The 19,826-nt window shown below is 37.6% G+C and overlaps 1 protein-coding gene across 2 annotated transcripts in view; it reads left to right on the top strand.

The window, feature by feature from the left end:
• LOC111863815 (single-stranded DNA-binding protein 3) overlaps window positions 1–19,826 on the top strand; it is a 329,719-nt gene that overhangs the window by 275,731 nt on the left and 34,162 nt on the right. For both annotated transcript variants that reach the window (XM_023850528.2, XM_023850529.2), the window contains exons 10-11: window positions 7,487–7,516; window positions 18,475–18,710. In XM_023850528.2, coding sequence (XP_023706296.1) covers window positions 7,487–7,516; window positions 18,475–18,710 — 266 coding nt within the window. The remainder of the gene's footprint in view (window positions 1–7,486; window positions 7,517–18,474; window positions 18,711–19,826) is intronic.

Here is a 19,826-nt window from a genome sequence, read left to right on the forward strand (position 1 = left end):
CCCCCCCCGCCAGCCGTGATGCGCCGAGCGAAGCCGAAGCGAGCCGATGTTAGCCGAGTCCTAGCATCCTGGTCGCTAGGCAACGCAAGTCAACAGCGGTGACGTCACCAAGTAGTAACAGCGGTTACCTCCGCTAGCGTTACATAGCAACACGGCGCCATGCAAAGGGTGCCTATTACGTGGCCGTTTTCCCGTATTGTCCGATCGAGGCTACATACGGAGCAGCGAAGGCTATTCACAGTCAGTTGTACAGAGTTGTACTGAGACAGTCGCCGAGGTCAGTTGTATTGTGGCATTTGGAGTGTACTAATTGTGATACTGCAGGTAGCAGTAATCGTCAGATTGTAATTTGGGTGATTGTATGAGCGAATGTGAAATAAAGTTCGCTACATCGAATACATCGAGAATTTATTTGTCGCGATATATGCACGATACGCGACAATATATTACTGTTAATATTACAGGTTTTCTGGACTTTGGCCATCTACTAGTATTCTAGAAAACAAACGAGGTTTAGGGATTATGCTAGAGATTATATCTAGCAGACCCAGCTGGATAGGTGCCTCCCCACCTTTCCAAGTCAAGGCAAAAATAAATCCAGGTTCTGAAACCTATTCTGTTCAGAATACTAGACAGTGGGCAGAGTCCAGAGATGCCATAATACTAAGTGTAATAACCACCATTGGCACCCTTTTGAATTAAAATAATTTGGAATTGGTAGTTTATCTGTAGCAGGGCCTTTGCTTGTTGCACAAGTGAGATGGAGAACTCGTGATGGTGGGCATGTGTAGAGGAAGAAGATAAAGGAAATCACATATGCTTTCCTATGCCTAAATGTTAAAAAATTTATAACTATACAAGTGGCAAACATATAAAATGTGGATAAACAAATCAGTATACAATATCTCGTGCACATTTCAGGAACCTCTTTATTAGCAGGCAGGATTTCATAGAGGTGGACATGATTTTTGTGTCATTGTGCTGTCATGTGAGCAGATATATCTGAAATGAGTAAAAGTAGTTCACATTTGGTGTAATGTTTTGGAATATGTCTACTAGTATGCGAAATTGGGTATTGTATTAATTGTATATTCCACTGATTCCAGCGGATCCTTTACATCCATAAATTGGGTCTTTTGTGGCTACAGTGTAGTAGGTGTAGTAGATGGCCTCCAGGTCTAGAGGGTGTATTGAATAAGTGATAGCAGACAGAAGACCCTAGCCTGGAGGTAGGTCCAAGAACCAAAAACTCACCTATAAAAGAAGTACACCATGTTACAAAATGTCATTGAGCTTAGCAAAATTTTTCATTATGTTAATGAACGCTTGGAGAACATGGTAATGAATGCTTTGATTCCATAATAGGTGAGGAGTTTCTTGAGTGTAGCTTCTCAGGAAGAGCTGTACTTTTTGGATTCAGTTAGTAGTTTTATATTTTTAAGCTTGATGTTTAAGCTTGTAAGGTTCGTTATATTTGAAACTTTTATTGCCACATCCAAGTTCCACTGGTGGTTCTATGCTATATAAACCAATCTGGGGCAGTGTAAAAGTTCCCTGAAATATGTCTGTGTACCATACTGACGCTGTTACTAAGTATTAACAGATACTTGGATGGTGGAGCACTGGAATATTAAATGATACTATATAAATGAAGGAAATGAAATACAAATAGTTATAATATAGCTAATGATAAATAGAACGAATGCTAGTTGAACAGTTTTTTTATTTGTTTTCACTGAACAAATATAGAGTCAGAATCCAGAATGAAATTCTTGAAATCATTATGCAGCAACCGGAAAAGTTGTTGAATAGGAATGTTGGTTTGATTGATCCACCACAAAAGATGTGTGGAAGCCTGTGAATTCTGAATTCTGTTGTGTTAAATACTTTGAATTGTGTTTCCACATGCCATTTACAATTATTTTCTATTATATATGAATCTAGAGCTATTAATTTTTAAATTTGCGCAGTGACTTCATGACGATTCTATTAATTCCATGTATGAAGTCTCAGTCACTGTTATTTAATTGTGAAAATTGTGGTCAGTGTATGTTTTTAATAAGCTGATTAATATTCTTACAGTGAAGACACCTGAATATTTTCATTCCGAAAGTATCAGTATAATTAGACCAGATGTAATGAATATGAGTTCCTGCGTGATCTATTTTTAATACAAGTTATGTGGGTCATTTCATAAATAATGCACAGGTTGGCAACACTGCGGATTAGATGATGCAACAACATTCATTCATTCATTCATTTATTTCATTTCCATAGATCTATACAGAAAACAAGTTCCATGAGATGTGGAAATAGTCAAGTTTGAATCTTAACATAGATACAATAAAAAACATAGAAAACAAGTTATAGAAATAAATTCAAGAATACATAAATTAATATAATTACATTTCAAAATAAGTTTCAAAATAATTTCAAAATAAGACAGTGAGCTTCACGTCAATTACAGTTCAGGGCTTGAGAAAGAAGCACGTTATTTTGTTTCATTTATTATATACTCTGTTCTTAAATAACGTGAGTTAGAAATGGATCCTGCACGGTTCTCGGGTATTGTGACTGTTGAAGATCAAAGGTCATACATTAAGATCGAAACTTTACGTGGAAAAAATCCGTCAGAAATCCACAGTGCTTTAAGTGAAGTTTGTGGCGAGTTAACAGTGGACCTTAGTACAGTTTTTCGCTGGGCTAGTCCTTTTCATGGTGGTCGTGCGAGCATAAACGATGATCCAAGGCCAGGAAGACCGAACACATCAACAGATGACAGAAGTGTGAAACTTCTGTCAGATGCTCATGAAGAAGAGCGCCATGCGACATGTGAGGAACTTTCTGAAACCACGGGGATTCGAACAACGCCAATATTCCGAATTCTGACAAATGATTTAAAGAAGAGAAAGATTTCTGCGCGATGGGTCCCTCACTGCTTGACTGCTGAACAGAAGCAGAAATGCCTCGACATTGCAACCTTGCTGAAACAAAGATTCGACGTTGAAGGTCAAGCATTTTTGTATCGACTTGTCGCTATTGATGAAACATGGGTTAGAGACTTTGAATCAGAGCTGGAATCACAGTCCAATGAGTGGAGAGGTCCATCTTCCCCACGACAAAAAAATTTCGATGATCTCAATCAAAGGTCAAACAAATGATGATCTTTGCTTATGATCACCAAGGAATCATCATGACAGACAGAGTTCCGTGCGGGAAAAGTATCACAGCAGTTTATTATCATGACTTTATGCAAAATCTGCGCAGAAAAATGCACAAAAACCGACCTCAGTTTTTTGAGGTGGGCCCAATCATTCTTGATGACAACGCTCGCCCGCACATCGGGAATGTCGTAACAGAAAAGCTGTGCCAATGCGGTTGGGAGGTGTTGCCTCATGCTCCCTACAGCCTGGACATGAGTCCACCAGACTTCGACTTATTCCCAAAGTTGAAACAACCCATGCGAGGCCGTTNTCAGAGCTGGAATCACAGTCCAATGAGTGGAGAGGTCCATCTTCCCCACGACAAAAAAATTTCGATGATCTCAATCAAAGGTCAAACAAATGATGATCTTTGCTTATGATCACCAAGGAATCATCATGACAGACAGAGTTCCGTGCGGGAAAAGTATCACAGCAGTTTATTATCATGACTTTATGCAAAATCTGCGCAGAAAAATGCACAAAAACCGACCTCAGTTTTTTGAGGTGGGCCCAATCATTCTTGATGACAACGCTCGCCCGCACATCGGGAATGTCGTAACAGAAAAGCTGTGCCAATGCGGTTGGGAGGTGTTGCCTCATGCTCCCTACAGCCTGGACATGAGTCCACCAGACTTCGACTTATTCCCAAAGTTGAAACAACCCATGCGAGGCCGTTGTTTTCCCTCTCTGGAAGAGCTTTCTGCTGCAGTTACCCGAGCCATTCGACAGATAAACAAAGAAGGTGTCCAGGATAGAATAGTAAAGCTTCCCACATGTTGGGACTCAGTCATTGAGAAGCAGGGGGACTATATTGAAGGACTCTTTAAAGAGATATAAAAAAAATAAACATGGATGTAAACAAAAAATTGTGTGCATTATTTCTGAAATGACCTACCATTTATAGCACTGATATGTACTAGATTTATAGAAGTGGTTAATGTGCAACAAATTCTGAAAGTATTAGAATCTTTCTTTCATTCTCCTTTGTGTATCACATGCACATGTACGCTTTAATAAACACTCTAAAATATCTAATAGTATAATGCCCAAAATTTTAAAGAATAATGTATGTTTTTACACACCTGTTACTTGTTAATGCATGAATTTCTGCATGCAGCTGTGTATGTGCATGTACACACAAATTCATATAGAGATGTACATTTTTTCATCATTCAACTTTCAGATGTTTGTTTTTAACCAAGTATCAAAAATACGAAGAGAAATGTAATTCTAATTGAATTCTCTTGGGAATTCTTCATGATATGTTTGATAAGAAAAGTGAAAGGTACTGGCAATGAAAACTCCTTGTTTAAGCGAATTATAAATTGGAAATACATCAGATAAATATAGAGTATATATGCAACATTTTCATGTTTTCTAAAAATACATTTGCTGATACCCTTGGGTGTGGTTTAGCTACAAGGTTGAAGTATGTATATGAACTGTTTGACAGTATATATACTCGACAAAGTGAAATAGAACACTGGTTACCTGTATTCTGCTATCATTCATATGCATTTTGATTAATTATGAAGTGTCTTAGGATATTCCAAATTGAAGTAGAACATTCAACATTACTCCTTCCTAAATGAATCATAACCTATTCTTAAATCTATAAGTAGCTGATGGAGTGGCCCATTACATTATTGTCTTTCATAGCATTTGGAAGATGAGATATTAAGAAATATGGGAATTGGAATGAAGAATGAGGCAGAAATGCTCAACAAATGACCCAACCCCTCAACTGTAAGGTGACGATTAGTAACGTAAATGATTTAATCAGCAATTCATTTAGTATGATGAAGTTTGATTGCTGATCGCAGTAATTTCATTTTTGAATGGTATCAACAGTGCCATGTGGATAGTAGATAACATGGAGTTGTTAAGATTCCTCGGAGGTTATTACAGTCACATACTTTTCCTATTTTGTGATTTGGAGCAATAATATGTTGTTTTCATTGCTTTGGCATTTCTTTATTATTTCAACTGAAGACTTTAAAGAAAGCTATGGTCTTCTTATTTGTAGTTTTCTATAATTTGGAGAGACCCTGTCATTAGGGAGGAACATGTCACCTTCATCTGTGGGGTTGAAGAGTAAGCAAGAAACCAGCAAAAGCAGGAACCAAGTTGAACTTGCCACTTTCTTCCTGCTTTGCTCACAGTGTTGGGCTGCCTCCAGACTAGATGGTGATATAAGCCAGAAACCTGTAGTCTTCATAGTCAACACCATCAGAACCTCAAATCCAGCATGGAGACTTTTTAAGATTTTAAGTCTCTGAATGTAGGTTCCTGCTACTTGGATTAGTTGAACTACAATTACAATAATGGATGTTTATAATGTTTAGCATGTGAGGCTGTGGTTGCAGCTTTGTTGAAAATTGGTTCTTAGTCAGTATGTATCTCACAGAATTGGCATCTGCAAGAATATTTATTAGCTTAATGAAGTATATAATTTCCACCAGAAATACTGGGGTTTTGGACTTTTTCTTTTGCCTGGTATTCTGAAAACTAAAAAGCACAACATTTCTGAAAGTACATCTTCAGAACTCTTTGGAATATAATTTCTGCCAGTTGACATCACTGTAAGAATCTCCCAGCAGATCATCATTTATCCCACATTAAATTCTTTTAAGAACTTGTAGATATCTCTGATGTATTTAGTTTTACAGTCTGTTTCCATCCCATTGACTTTGTCTTTTAGATGTCCCTGCATTACAGGTCTTGTTTTCAATATTTTTCAGTGTTGCAGGACATTGATTTCTTTCTGGAAGAAAATTGTCAGTGTTTCCTTCACACGTTTCGACAAAGTGCGTGGAGTTCAGCCATTGCCATTGAATCAGTCGAATTATTTTATAGTATCAGTGCATTTTGACATTCTCTCTGAATCAGTTTTTGATAAGGTAATTAATGCTTGCCTTTTGTTGTATTCCACAAACTGTTGATGTAAATAAGTGGTAGCTATTTAACAGTTATTAAGCTACAAAAAATTTCTCACCAGGGTGCCTGGCCTGTAGTCATTTTGAAATATGTACAACTCTCTAGCACCCAGGCAGCAGATAATTGCACACCACTAGTTTAACATGTGAGCTGCTTTTCTCAAAATTTATATTAGTAAATATTCATTTTCTGCCCATTACCTGTTGCATCATCTCACCAAGGCAAGTTGGAGTTAGAGCAAAATAATTTTGTAATTGCATTTATTTGTAAATTGTCAACTGATTGACTGAAATGAATTATTCAGTACACGTGGTATAAGCATTTAATATATTAAAACTGCATACACTTTGCATTGTCCTGAAATTAAAATTCTGTAGCACTACATTTCTGTTTTAGCTTGTGGGCCAGATCATATCCCATTCATTTCAGTTTACTGACATTTTATGTTACTTTGCTGCTGTGAAAATTATACACAAATATCAGGTTGGAATTATGAAATAGATTTCAGGAATATGTTTCAGTGGTTTGAGAACATACAGAATATTCTTGTCTCTTTGGCATCTTGATCTGCAAGTCATTGGAGGTTTGAATGTCTTGTTTGTGAAGTTTTATGGTTCTTGTAGGAAATATTTTTCACCTTCTAGCCCAGAATTTCAGTTACTTGCTGGTTTGTTACAGATTTCTGAAATGGACAGTTGCGAGACACAAAGTTAACCATGTACATCACTAAAATTAATTGTAAAACTTATTATTATTTTGTGTATGTGGTCAGAAATGACTAATGGCAGTAATAGTTTTAAAATTTCAGTGTTTGACTCTCTTTTTGGAAAGGTTGCATATATGTGATCTAGCTTTTTCCCAACAGCTGTTCAGATTCAGTTTGTCCTCTGACTTCAAAGATTGCAGAGTGTATTGAAAATGTTTTACATTTATCTCTATCTTAAACTAACAAGGTTTATGTTATTTTTGTATGTTCATATTGGTGCTTCAGAAAATTTATCATACCTTTGCAATGTCGTTATTTGTCTATACTGTTTTTCTTTAAAGACTCACTGTTATCGATAGTATTATTCACAAATTAATTTAGCACACAAATGTTACTCATTTGTTTTGGTGAACAGCTAGTATGACATGTGTTTAATTGCAGTAAATGATATAATATTAACAAGTAACAATAATTTTGATGATGAAATGTTAAGATGTCTGTAAGATTAAGCATTTGATGACAAATATTTTGCTCTATTCCTTGCGATCTTTCTGAAAGGAATGTAATTGGTCAAAGAGTGATTGGTAATTAAAATTGGTACCATACACTGATTACCTCTTGTTTTTTCTATCTTCCCCAGGTGAAGGCGGAGAGTTTGTAGGTTGGCAAGGTAGGCAAAGCCCAACAGTTTCTACATCTCTCTCCTTGCCATGGGGCTGGGCTCACCAATTTAGTTTCTCTCTGTCTGGTGTGTCTTGTAAGACTATCCTTTGTCTTGCCTTCTTGCTGTGTGTCTGGAAGCCACTCATGCTTTGTTTGTAGATGAAATTATGGCTCAACATGAATTTAAATGTTAAAAATTGCACAAATTATTATTTCACTGAAAATGGCTTGTTGAATGCTTTAGTAGTCTTGCTTTTGTAACAGCAAAGTTAGATTTGTATGTTGATAGAGCTTTCAATTTACCAATTTATGGAGTCAAGTTAAATATACTATTGTGCAAGCTGCAAAGATGGTATGGGTATTGAAGCCTACTTGTCTGTTGAATGGAATGACCATTTAAAGTGACAGTTGTAATCTTCTATTAGTTTGAACAGTTTTCACCTTGGTGGGACAATACTGATCATTATGAATGTTTTTTTTTTGTGAGGTGGGGATGTGTAGAATTGCACATTAATATTCCTTTGGTTTATTACTCACTGAGTTAGTAGCCATATTTTGTTAATTAGTTATCTTAAAATAATTAATTTAAAGAGGGAATAGCTGTCAGTTATGATACTGTGCCTGTGCTGTAGGATTGACATTCAAAACCTGCCTGGCCATCAGTATTCTTTCTTGGTGTCATATTGTGAAATGTTTCATTCCATCATGCTATCACAACCTAACCTTCTAATGACTGTGCCATTAAGAGATATGTCTTTGCAAGTGTGGCAGGATTTTCAAAACAATAGAATGAAGCACTTGCATGAGAACCCCAGAAGAGTACATTGGAGCACTGAGATGACTGCTATTATTCATAGTAATAATAAACTCACTGGCTAGCAAAGTAGCCTCAAGTAGCCTTGTGGCCTAATTTTGGAACAGTAAATGTTCACCAAATGAATTTGAATTCATGTCTGTTGCTATGCTGGATTTCTTCTGGTGCTTTCTCATGATCTTAGACATTAATGATGTTTTCTCCAAAAGAAATCAGACACGATTAGATTGAAATTAAAAAAATGAATATTTGATCCACTTCTTAATTTTCTCTGATAATGAATCAATTTATTAATGAGAATAATGATACTGTCAAGTGTGGGATGGCCTTATCAGCATGTCCGGAACTTTACACAGAGTAATATTGTTTGGATTATGTCTTAATAAGACTAGCTAGATAACTTCTGAGAGCTTCATGTACTTGATCTCAAAGTCTCCAAATTAGTAATTTCGCTGAGTGATATCTGATACTGTTTCCTAATTTGTCTGGCTGGATGGGTGATGGGTTCGTTTGTTTTTTTCTTCAGTTTATTGGTCTAATGGTTTTATCAATGTAGATATAAATGATAATCTACATTGTGGATTTTGTACCGATATCTAAAATATGTTCATACAAAATCTTAAAATTATTTATATATTGGATTCGTTGTACGTGCATGACAGGAGAAAGCATACCTGTGCTTAAGACGCCCTTCATTGCTGAGTTTTCTTTGTAAACAAAGTTTTATATTTTTAGTGTAGTTCCATGGAAATATATGAATTCAGTTTGTGTAAAGCTGCATCGTTTAAAATGGCAATAAGAGATATCATTGGTGGTGCCTGGCATAAATGAACTTACCAGATGAACATATTGAAAATTGATATATTTCCAATTACAAAAGACAAGTCCGTCCAATGTGACTATTTCAGTTTTCTCACTTGATGATTCACTAGCCTTACATATTTCGATTCATTTGGATCATCTTCGGAGGCACCAAACACTGTTTAGAAACCACTATCACAACAGTTGTCATATCAAATACACATGTAATGTCCAAGTACACAATGTTCCGTCTGTCACTCACAGCGGCCTTTCTGGTTATAGAAATATTTAAAGTTGTTTTAAAGCCCACTGTGCTGTGGCCAAGAAATCATAACGGACAATATTAAGAATCTCCCTAATCAAGTTACATAGGAGACACAACATCGGCCACCTTGAAGAGAGATGACAGGGGTTATTGACACGAACCATATGGTTTATGTATTTTAATTTTTAAGAAAGTTTTTAAAACTTTAAAACAGCTTTAAATATTTCTATAACCAGAAAGGCCGCTGTGAGTGATAGACGGAACATTGTGTACTTGGACATTACATGTGTATTTTATATGACAACTGTTGTGATAGTGGTTTCTAAAAAGTGTTTGGTGCNCCCACTGTGCTGTGGCCAAGAAATCATAACGGACAATATTAAGAATCTCCCTAATCAAGTTACATAGGAGACACAACATCGGCCACCTTGAAGAGAGATGACAGGGGTTATTGACACGAACCATATGGTTTATGTATTTTAATTTTTAAGAAAGTTTTTAAAACTTTAAAACAGCTTTAAATATTTCTATAACCAGAAAGGCCGCTGTGAGTGATAGACGGAACATTGTGTACTTGGACATTACATGTGTATTTTATATGACAACTGTTGTGATAGTGGTTTCTAAAAAGTGTTTGGTGCCTCTGAAGATGATCCAAATGGATCGAAACATGTAAGGCTAGTGAATCATCAAGTGAGAAAACTGAAATAGTCACATTGGACGGACTTGTCTGTTGTAATTGTAACTGTTAGTGTGACGGACCAAAATGAAACAAATCAAATTTATATATTTCATTTGTAGCATTGAGAGGTTAATATAGAACTAGCAAATCTCACAGATATATTTAAGTATAAGAACAATGTTTAAGTTAATCTTTGTTCATTGATTATGTGTGGCATGGTAAATATGTGTTATTAAAATGAACTTTATAGGGTATCACTTATAGAAGAGTCACTTAAGTTGATTGTGAGGATCTTCTAATCAGAATTAATTGGCCTTCGCTAAAAACATTGTTTGACTTTCATTTTAGCTTAGGCGTGTGTTACATTGCGACTGTACAGGCACATTGCTTACTTAATCTCATTCTCTGAACTCAAAATAAGAAAAAGTGCTTTTGCTTCTTGCATTCTTTGTTGCAGGAAGGGCACAGGTGATAATTTATTGTTCTGACTTCTGCAATTTTGTGTAATGCTTCACAGTGTCATTTAAGTGATTAACACTGAATATAATGTACACATGCTATGCATCCTGTCTGTTACATAAGCATGGCATCAAATAAATTCATAAGAAGATGTGGCACTAGTTTCAGTATTGCATATTTTGTATGAATTAGTGAATGCTGGGACTCCCTGAATGACACTTGAGGTGTGTGGAGGCTGGGGAGGGTTTTGTAACTGGGAGCTTCATAATTTGTACTTCCTGCCAAATATTATTTGGATGATTAAATCAAGGAGGATAAGATGCGTTGGTCATGTAGCATATACGAGGGTTGGAACTTTAATAGTGGCAACAAGGGCTTAAGTCTGGGGAGTATGGTGGATGGTACAGCACTTCCCAGCCCCATTGATCGAACAAATCAGCCACAGCTTGCGCTGCCTGCAGACGAGCATTGTCCTGCAAAATGAAGGGTGGGATCTGCAGAAAGTGTCGCCGCTTCTTTCTCAAAGCTGGTCGCAGGTTGTGTTCAAAAATGAACAGTCATACCGCACATTGACGGTCTGCTGTCAGGGAACGGTATGCATTAGGATAACACCATCACAGTTGAACACAGGAATCACCATAACTTTCACACTGCTGGGGTTCTAACAGACTTTTGATTTTCGTGGTGACCCATAATGACACCATTCAATCGATTGGTGTTTCATTTGTGGCTCTTACGATTTGGCCCATATCTCATCCAGTGTAATGATACCGCGTAAGAAAGCCTCTCCTTCTCGCTCACAGCACTCCAAGTGGTTATAAACAGCATCATATCGTAGCTATTCCTGCATTTCTGTCAAATCATGCGGAACCCATCGTGATGCAATTTTTCTCATGCCCAGACGTTCCTTCAGAATGTGAATCACAGTCATATGCTCAAATACTGTCTCCTCTCGGGCCAGCTCATGAATCGTATGGCATCGATCTCTCTCCAGTAACGCGGTAAGAGCATACACTTCTTCACTGACACTAGGACAACCTACCCGACGCATGTTTGCCACATTTTGGTGTCCCTCGTTGAAGGCTTTTACGCACCTTGCCACTGTTCTGTAAGGCAATGCAGATTCCCTGGAAGCCTCTTGAAGACCTTAATGACACTGTTGTGCTGTACGGCTCCTGGCACATTCAATCTTTATCCAACTTCGTTGTTCCTGTTTCGAAAACATTGTGGCAAAACTAAATTAGACCGCCAGCTAACATGAGGCTCTGTTCTTCTTGTCACTGTGCATGCATGTGATGTGGGAAGGGAGAGTCAATTTGCCCTGAGGTAATGTAGGTATGTAACTAACGTGTGGTATAAGCGACATTATTTGGTTCCATTGCATGGCATCTCTACAGCTATGTTGCCACTATTAAAGTTCCAACCCTCATATGTGTGTGTGTGAAAAGAAATGTATAAACTTTTGGTTGTAAATGCTGAAGAAATGAGACTTCTTGGAAGACATGAGCATAGATGGGAAGATACTGTTAAAATTGAGCATAGAAATAGGGTGGGAGGGCATGAACTATGTTCATTTAGCTTAGAATATAGACCAGTTGCAGGTTTTTGTGAACATGGCAATGAAGGTTTTAATTCGGTATCATAAGGGGAATTTCTTGATTAGTTTGTCATGAAGGACTGCTCCACAAAGTTCATTTAGTTAGTATGTAAGTAAGTAAGTAGGTTGGTTGGTCGGTTGGTCGGTTGGTTGGTTGGTCACTTAGTCAGTCATTTAACATTCTGATGTTATACACATATGTGGGCCGCACCATAGCTCAACCGGTTAGTCGCTAGCTTCCCACCGCTGTGGCCCGGGTTCGATCCCAGGTCTGGTCAAGTGGAAGTTGTGGTGGACGAAGTGGTGCTGGGGCAGGTTTTCTGCGAGTACTGTGGTTTCCCCTGCCAATCTTCATTCCACCAATTGCCCCACAATCACCCTCACCTATCATCTAGTGCTGGTACAATAGGCCAGAAGTGGCCGGAGTACAAGGGACTTAGTCCCACCCCACTGGCAACAATAAAAAAAATTTACACATATGTACACAAAATTTCAGATAGTTTGCTGTGTTCATTATACTCTGTAAGGTAATTCAGATTACATCTGGAAATGCAGCACGTATTGAAAAAAAAAACAGGAACACAGAAGTTCACTGGGGAGTCCATGTGGAAAGAGACAATTTGGATGGCCAAGACACAGTAGTATGGTACTGTTAAACTAGATCGTCACAGGAGAATGGTTTTGGATTTGGGAATTAGTCTGAACTGACTTAGAAAACTGTCTGGGAATGGGATTTTATTGTAGAATCAGTGGACATTCTTTAGTCTTTCATTGCAGTTTTGAATAATGTCTATAAAAAGATTCATTGAATTGATTTGCTCTTCCTTTCATGTAGTCAGGGACCAGCTACTGTGGGAACGGGACCGATAAAGATATTAATTCATGTCTCATGCATCTGGTATAATTTGAAGGCTAACTATTTTTAGTTTAAAGAGGTAGTCTGGACCGATAAAGATATTAATTCATGTCTCATGCATCTGGTATAATTTGAAGGCTAACTATTTTTAGTTTAAAGAGGTAGTCTGCTGTAAATAAGCAATGTTCATGTTTTTTACTGACATAGACTGATTTATTCCTACTCATTATCTGTAGATTCCCTTTTCACAATATTTTGGGAGCTGCAAAAATGTGGCGTTCTTCTGTCTTAAGGCAGTTTTATGTGTAAGAAATAAATTAAGGCCTATATATATTTTAAATACTAAATTGAAATTTCTTACTAGTGTTTTAATGCTGCCTTATCCCCTAAATTAATTTCTGTTGTTTCCACCCCTTATACATTCATTCATATACTGCTTAATAAGGAAATACTACACAAATCATTACATTGACAGTAGTGAGATTATCTTACAGCAACCATTTCCAGTGGCAGATGAAGTAGACTTAGGAGGACTCACTTTGATCCAACCTGTAACCTTTGTATGCCTTTATTTTTTGCGTATTATTAATTGTTGAATGCTTGCTGTATATTAGGTTATTTGTTTAAATTATTAAATAGATTTTTCTTAGGATTATGAAAAAATTATCTGAAATTGTTTTGGAGGTATATATGGTACAGTCCAAAGGTTGGAGGGCTGACTGTATAAGGGCTATGTAAGGTAGTTGTATGCTATGGGGACATAAATTTTGCAAGATTTTATTGTTACTTTCTTCATGTAACAGTTGACAAATCAGTCACCACAATATATGAAACTATATTATGAGGTAGATGGCTCTTACTTTCATCTAATCAGTTTTCTCTTACTGCAGTTGAGAAACAATCTTACCCAATTTCAAAACTTGATGTTCCATCGTATGCAGACACGTCAATGTGAACGAGATGGATTGCTCTTATGCCATAAACACAAGCATTACCATGTAGAAGTGGTCGTAGCTACCATCATTATGAGAGGGAGGAGCTGTGATTGGGAGAAGTCTTAGGTGTTAAATTGTGACTTGATATGCCAGTGAACTGTTAATTAGTTCCGTTCCCCATATTAACCTTTAAGTGCCGAAGTGCCCAGTTTGTGCCAGTCATGAGTAAGGTCGTCGTGGCCAAAGTACCCAGTTGTGGCCAGTCAGGCATTTAAACTCCGCTAGTGGAAGCGCGCGCACACGCCGCTAGTAGAAGCGCATGCACAGTCCTGAATATTTATTTTTAAATGTAGTAATTACCAGACCGACTTAAGTAAAACCCTAATAGAGGAATTAAAATAATACCTTACTGAACAACAGCAAATAAAAATATACGTATGAGTTATGCCAAAACTTATCCACAATCCAGTAATTTTGTTGCAGATTCTGCAGATAGGTATGTTAAAAATATAGTGTAAAATTCGATGTACATACCTTTTTTGTTGTTACCTTCTTGATGTATATATAGGTTCAAATGAAACTACAGTATTCGATTTCACTACGAACGCACACAAAAGAGATCACGCTCTGTATCTCAGCCACGATGCAGCTGTCTGTTCATTCAAATAGAAGGGGCAATAAGCTTTTGCAGCCCTAACGGAACATCTTAGCACTGAAGAGGGGACCCCTATAGCTTTCTCTTGAATAGCCATTCTTTCATTCTTCTGACCTTCAGTCAAGTATTCGAAAATCCGAAGGGTGTAAGCAGCGCTAGCAGAAGACCAAATGATTTTATTGCTTCCATCTGTTTTATGACACCAGAGACTGCTAAAATTTGTCAAGTGTTACAAACAGAAATGAAGTTATAATGCAGAACAACTCTGTGAAGAACTGGGAAACCATTTTTGCAGTACGCATCAAAATTAAAACACAAAAAATTGAAAATAGAGTACAACACTTTGTATTAAAAATTTCAAATCTTCCTTTATAATATGCGACACTATGTTCTTTTCTGAAATAAACAAAGTTATTTCCATCCATTTATCATAAAAATTGAGCTAGATAGAGCATTTTTAAACACAACGCTTAAAATTGATTAAGCGCCTAACAGGAACGGACATTTAAACGCAGCGTAGCAACGGGCATTTAAACGCGCACCAGCAGCGGACATTTAAATAAACTCCGGCCAGCTCAAGCTTACCACTATTTCGAAGTCCGGCGTTTAAAGGTTAATTAATTTATGATGTGATATCAATTTTTGAAGGTTATGTAATGTTAAATTACTTTTTGAGATTGCTGTGAATGGAGAGTTAGGAGTTTGTTGGAAGAAAGTGGTTGTAACCTACTTTTAAAGTCCTCTGCCAGAACTCGCCTGGAAGGACTGTGAAGAAGCATTAAGAAGGCGGAGAGGACAGATTAGTATTTGGCTTGAATTTGAACTGGGTGCCTTCCAAATTGAAATCAGGTGCTAAACCATTAAGCAAATTATCAGACCCAAAGAAACCTGAAAATATATCAAACACTGATGTACATATAATTTTACCAGTGATGTAGTAGCAGCATATCTATGAATACACAGAAACAGAACAGAAGTCACATAGAAATTTTTTGATACAGAAAGAAAAGTTAATCAAGTATTATATTGTAAGATTTGAGGTTTTCACGGTGGTGACTATGAAGAAATCAGTCTTCTGGGATGTGGCACCTTGTAGAAGTTGTGTTAACCGACGTTTCGGAGGAACGTATCGCCTCCATCTTCAGGGTAGAATACAAGAAGAAATCATGAGCAAACCAGCATCTGTTGCACCTGCTCATGCTGGTTCGCTCATGGATTTCTTCTTGTATTCTACCCTGAAGATGGAAGCTACATGTTCCTCTGAGACACTGGTTAACACAACTTCAACACAGCGTCACATCCCAGAAGACTGCTTTCTTTATGTATGTAGGTTGTACTGAAAGTCATGAGCAACAGTTTTTTGTAAAGTAACATGCCTCATTATTGACAATCCAAATATACCACCTCAATCTACAGACCTTTCTTTATTTCGCCACATAATCGCCACTTCTTTGTACACATTTCTCCCAGCGTTCTGGGAGTTTGAAAATTCCCCTTCTGTAAAATTCTGTTCCAGCCACCCGAAGACACTGACGCACTGCTTTCTGAATTCAGCGTGCTTATGGAAGTGTGTGCATGGGCGCGAGCAGTGTTCGAAGATGGGCGAAACATTTTAAAAGATGGGAACACCACCATTGAAGGTGAGCCTTGGAGCGGTTGTCCTCGAACAGCCTCAGCTGAACGTGACAAGGAAGGAGTGGATGAGATCATTCAAGATGACAGGCGTGTGACTGTGGACACAATAGCCCGAAAACTTGGAATAGGGCACAGTGCAGTACAGGAGATGATTGAAAGCTTGGGCTATAGGAAAGTTTGTGCTCGTTGGGTCCCGCGGTTATTGACCGAAGACCACAAAGGTCACATTGGAAGCAATTGCAAAGATGGGGTGGGAAGTTCTTCCACACCCCTCGTATAGCCCTGATCTGGCACCCTTCGACTACCATCTTTTTGGATTTGTGAAGGATCAGCTGTGTGGACAACATGTTGAGATAAGGGAGGCAATCCAGAGAGCAGTGCGTCAGTGTCTTCGAATGGCTGGATGGAATTTTACAGAAGGGGAATTTTCAAACTTCCAGAATGCTGGGATAAATGTGTACAAAGAAGTGGCGATTATGTGGAAAAATAAAGAAAGGTCTGTAGATTGAGGTGATGTATTTGGTTTGTCAATAATGAGGCATGTTACTTTACAAAAAATTGTTGCTCATGACTTTCAGTACGACCCTCGTATTATTTTGCCTGTCACATAACAAGTTCTTACATCTTTTCTTCATGTATTGTGTATGAGCTGTGCGCAAACGTCTTCATATCTTGAGTTTTAAGCAACTGATTCCATGATACCTTTCTTGAATCTGTGACTGCTGTTGCAGGTTATGAAATTTTGGACATATTTTGTGCCAATATCATTGAATTCTCACTAACCATTTTTATTACCAGTATTGTTGAAGTTCCATTAAGCATTTGTTGGATGCAGAAGGCAGGTACTTATGTCTTGTCTGCATATACTTTCTAGATTATTATTCAGAATTAAGCAAGACTAATGGAAGAGTGAATCTGAAACACTGTCTAATGTTAGCAGCAAGTGTTTTTGCAGCAGTGGGTCACTGCAGAGTGAATCAGTTAACACTGGCATGAGACAACAGAACTTGTACAGCTTAGCAGACTGAGATGTGTGTGACTCTGGGAGCAGAATTCTGCATCTGTGAGTGAGCTCTCACAGGTTCACAGATCGACATGCATATTGTATGTTTTGATATCCCTCTGTGCATATAAAGTGCCTGAAACTAGAGCCAGCACATTCCTAGATGCTGCTCTAGTTGACAACGAGGTCTTCCACTTCAAATCAACATTCTTGAAACTGTCACAATTAATATTATGGAATTTCCAGACACTGTGATGAAAGCCATCATTGGTACCATAATTCTTAAAACAGTTTTACTTACATTGTTTTATAAAATGTTAGATTACAGCTAATTTAATGGTCAAAAAACAAAAAAAGAAAAGAGCAACAGAAATTCATATTTGTAGGAGAAAATCTAAAAGAATATGAAGAAAGCAGTCCTCCGAAATGTCGGTTAACAGCACACATACACAGTGCTGCATCCCAGAAGACTGCTTTCTTCATAGTCACCGCCATGAAAACCTCAAATCTTACATAAAAGAATATGGTTTGTAAAATGTATCGCCCATAAAGTCATGTTGTTGTAGGCAGCCATTTGATTTGCCTGTGATGTCATGCTGGCCCTGCCTGAGACATCCTTCTAATACTAATGGACTGATCACCTGTTCCACATTCTTTACAAATATGTTAATTTCAGTAGCACTTAATGTCCAATCATTTCTCATATTTGTGATAACAGATATTCATTGTAACTAATCCTTATAAATTTCAAATTGGCAGTCAGTTGCTACACATTAAAGCAGTATTCACTTCATATTGTGGTCTTCTGGCTTGTGTAGTCTGGTAGGTGGTAGGTCCATATTATAGATAGAGGTAATGTGTTCACTTTAAATGTTATTGTTCACCTGCCAGTCAAAATCCAGGAGTCCATAATATGAATCTTTATGGCCATGGGAATCTCAGCTCCCATTATATTCAGCTTTTCAGCAATACATTTATTTGTCACTGTGAAGTATACAATTTATGACACTTCATTCAGTCTTTTCTTCAGGCAGCTTTCAGCTTTTCATTAAGAAAGAGTGGATCCATAAATTACGTATTCTGTTGATGTTTTCCCATAAATGTTTTTCTTTCTAAATATATGAAGTAATATACAAACATATTCCAGCAAACAGTAACCATAACATGAGCGAGTCATATTGCAAAAGTAGTGTCAGAAGATCTTCTGAAGTGTCTTGGTGAAACAGTCATTCTGTTTGTTAAGGATTTTATAATTTGTTTCAGGACCGCCAGGGATGAGTCCAATGAATCCTCGTATGAACCCACCAAGAGGGCCTGCCATGGGCCCAATGGGTCCAGGCTCTTATGGACCAGGAATGCGGGGACCACCACCTAATAGCACCCTGGGACCTGGAGGCCCAGGCCCTGGTGGACCAGGTGGGCCTGGTGGACCAGGAATGCCACCCATGTCAATGACTGGGCCAGGAGGCAGACCGCAGTGGCAACCAAACACCTCTACCGTATGTATTATTCATATAAACTGAAGTGTACTTGGTTCGGTGTTCTGTATTTGGTACAGGGAAATATTTTTGTTAGTCACATTTTGTCCTGAACCGAAAGTGTCATTAACTCATTAAAGCACAGTGGCTAGTGTATGAACCACCTGATTTAACATTAGAGAACTTTGCATTTTTTCCCTACAGAGTGCATTGATGGGTTTTGTGTGATTTTGAAAATGAATAGGGATTGATTCCAGTTTGTTTTTATGTGGTAAGAACTGAATATTTATATATTATTTGGATGAATGTTAGACATCAAATTTTGCATTATGCTTTTGAGAAATTGTGGAAGCATATGGGATGCATAAACCAAATATATTATCTGTTACTAAGTCCATTTGAAATGTATTTAGAAAAGTATTTCCATGCCATTACATGACACTACATGTGTTCCCTATGTGTTACCACTCTAAATAAATTTATGTATGGATTTGAAGTTTTCACTACAATGACCATGAAGAGTATGGTCTTCTGGTGTGTAGTGCCATGTTCAGGGAGAGCCAGATATATTCCTCTGAAACATTAGGCTGTCTCTGAACTACATGACTACAACTGAGGAGGCTTGTACGCTTCAAACTTGTTTATTCTGATACATCAGTACTAGACATATTCAATTTACAGACCAAGAATTGAGGGTTTTTATGACATATCATGTTAATGCTAAGTAGTTGCACTTAATCTTACATCTGTCTTCAACAGCTTGTAACCTAATGACTTTCATGTTCCAGAAGACCTATTAAATGGGGTACTAGCTGTAGGTCTCATAATGCTGAAGCATTGAGTTCTGTTTAAGTGCAATGACACTATTACACACACCCAAGGAGAATACAGCTATCAATTCAGTTTCTGTAGGGCGTGAAATATTTTACAGCTTATCATTAAATGGTGTAACAAAGGATTGAATCATGGTAAAAAGAAGTTATCCTTACAGAGAAAGGGCATAAAGTTTTGAAGTTCTCACTGCAGTGAATATTAAGACTATGGTCTTCAGGATGTGACATCATGTAGGTAGTGGACAGATACCAACATTATGGAGACTCATGCTGCCTCTGCCTTCATCTGAATATGATCCTGGTA

Source organism: Cryptotermes secundus, unplaced genomic scaffold (assembly GCF_002891405.2).
Source record: "Cryptotermes secundus unplaced genomic scaffold, Csec_1.0 scaffold1176, whole genome shotgun sequence".
In the NCBI taxonomy this organism is placed as follows: Eukaryota; Metazoa; Arthropoda; class Insecta; order Blattodea; family Kalotermitidae; genus Cryptotermes; species Cryptotermes secundus.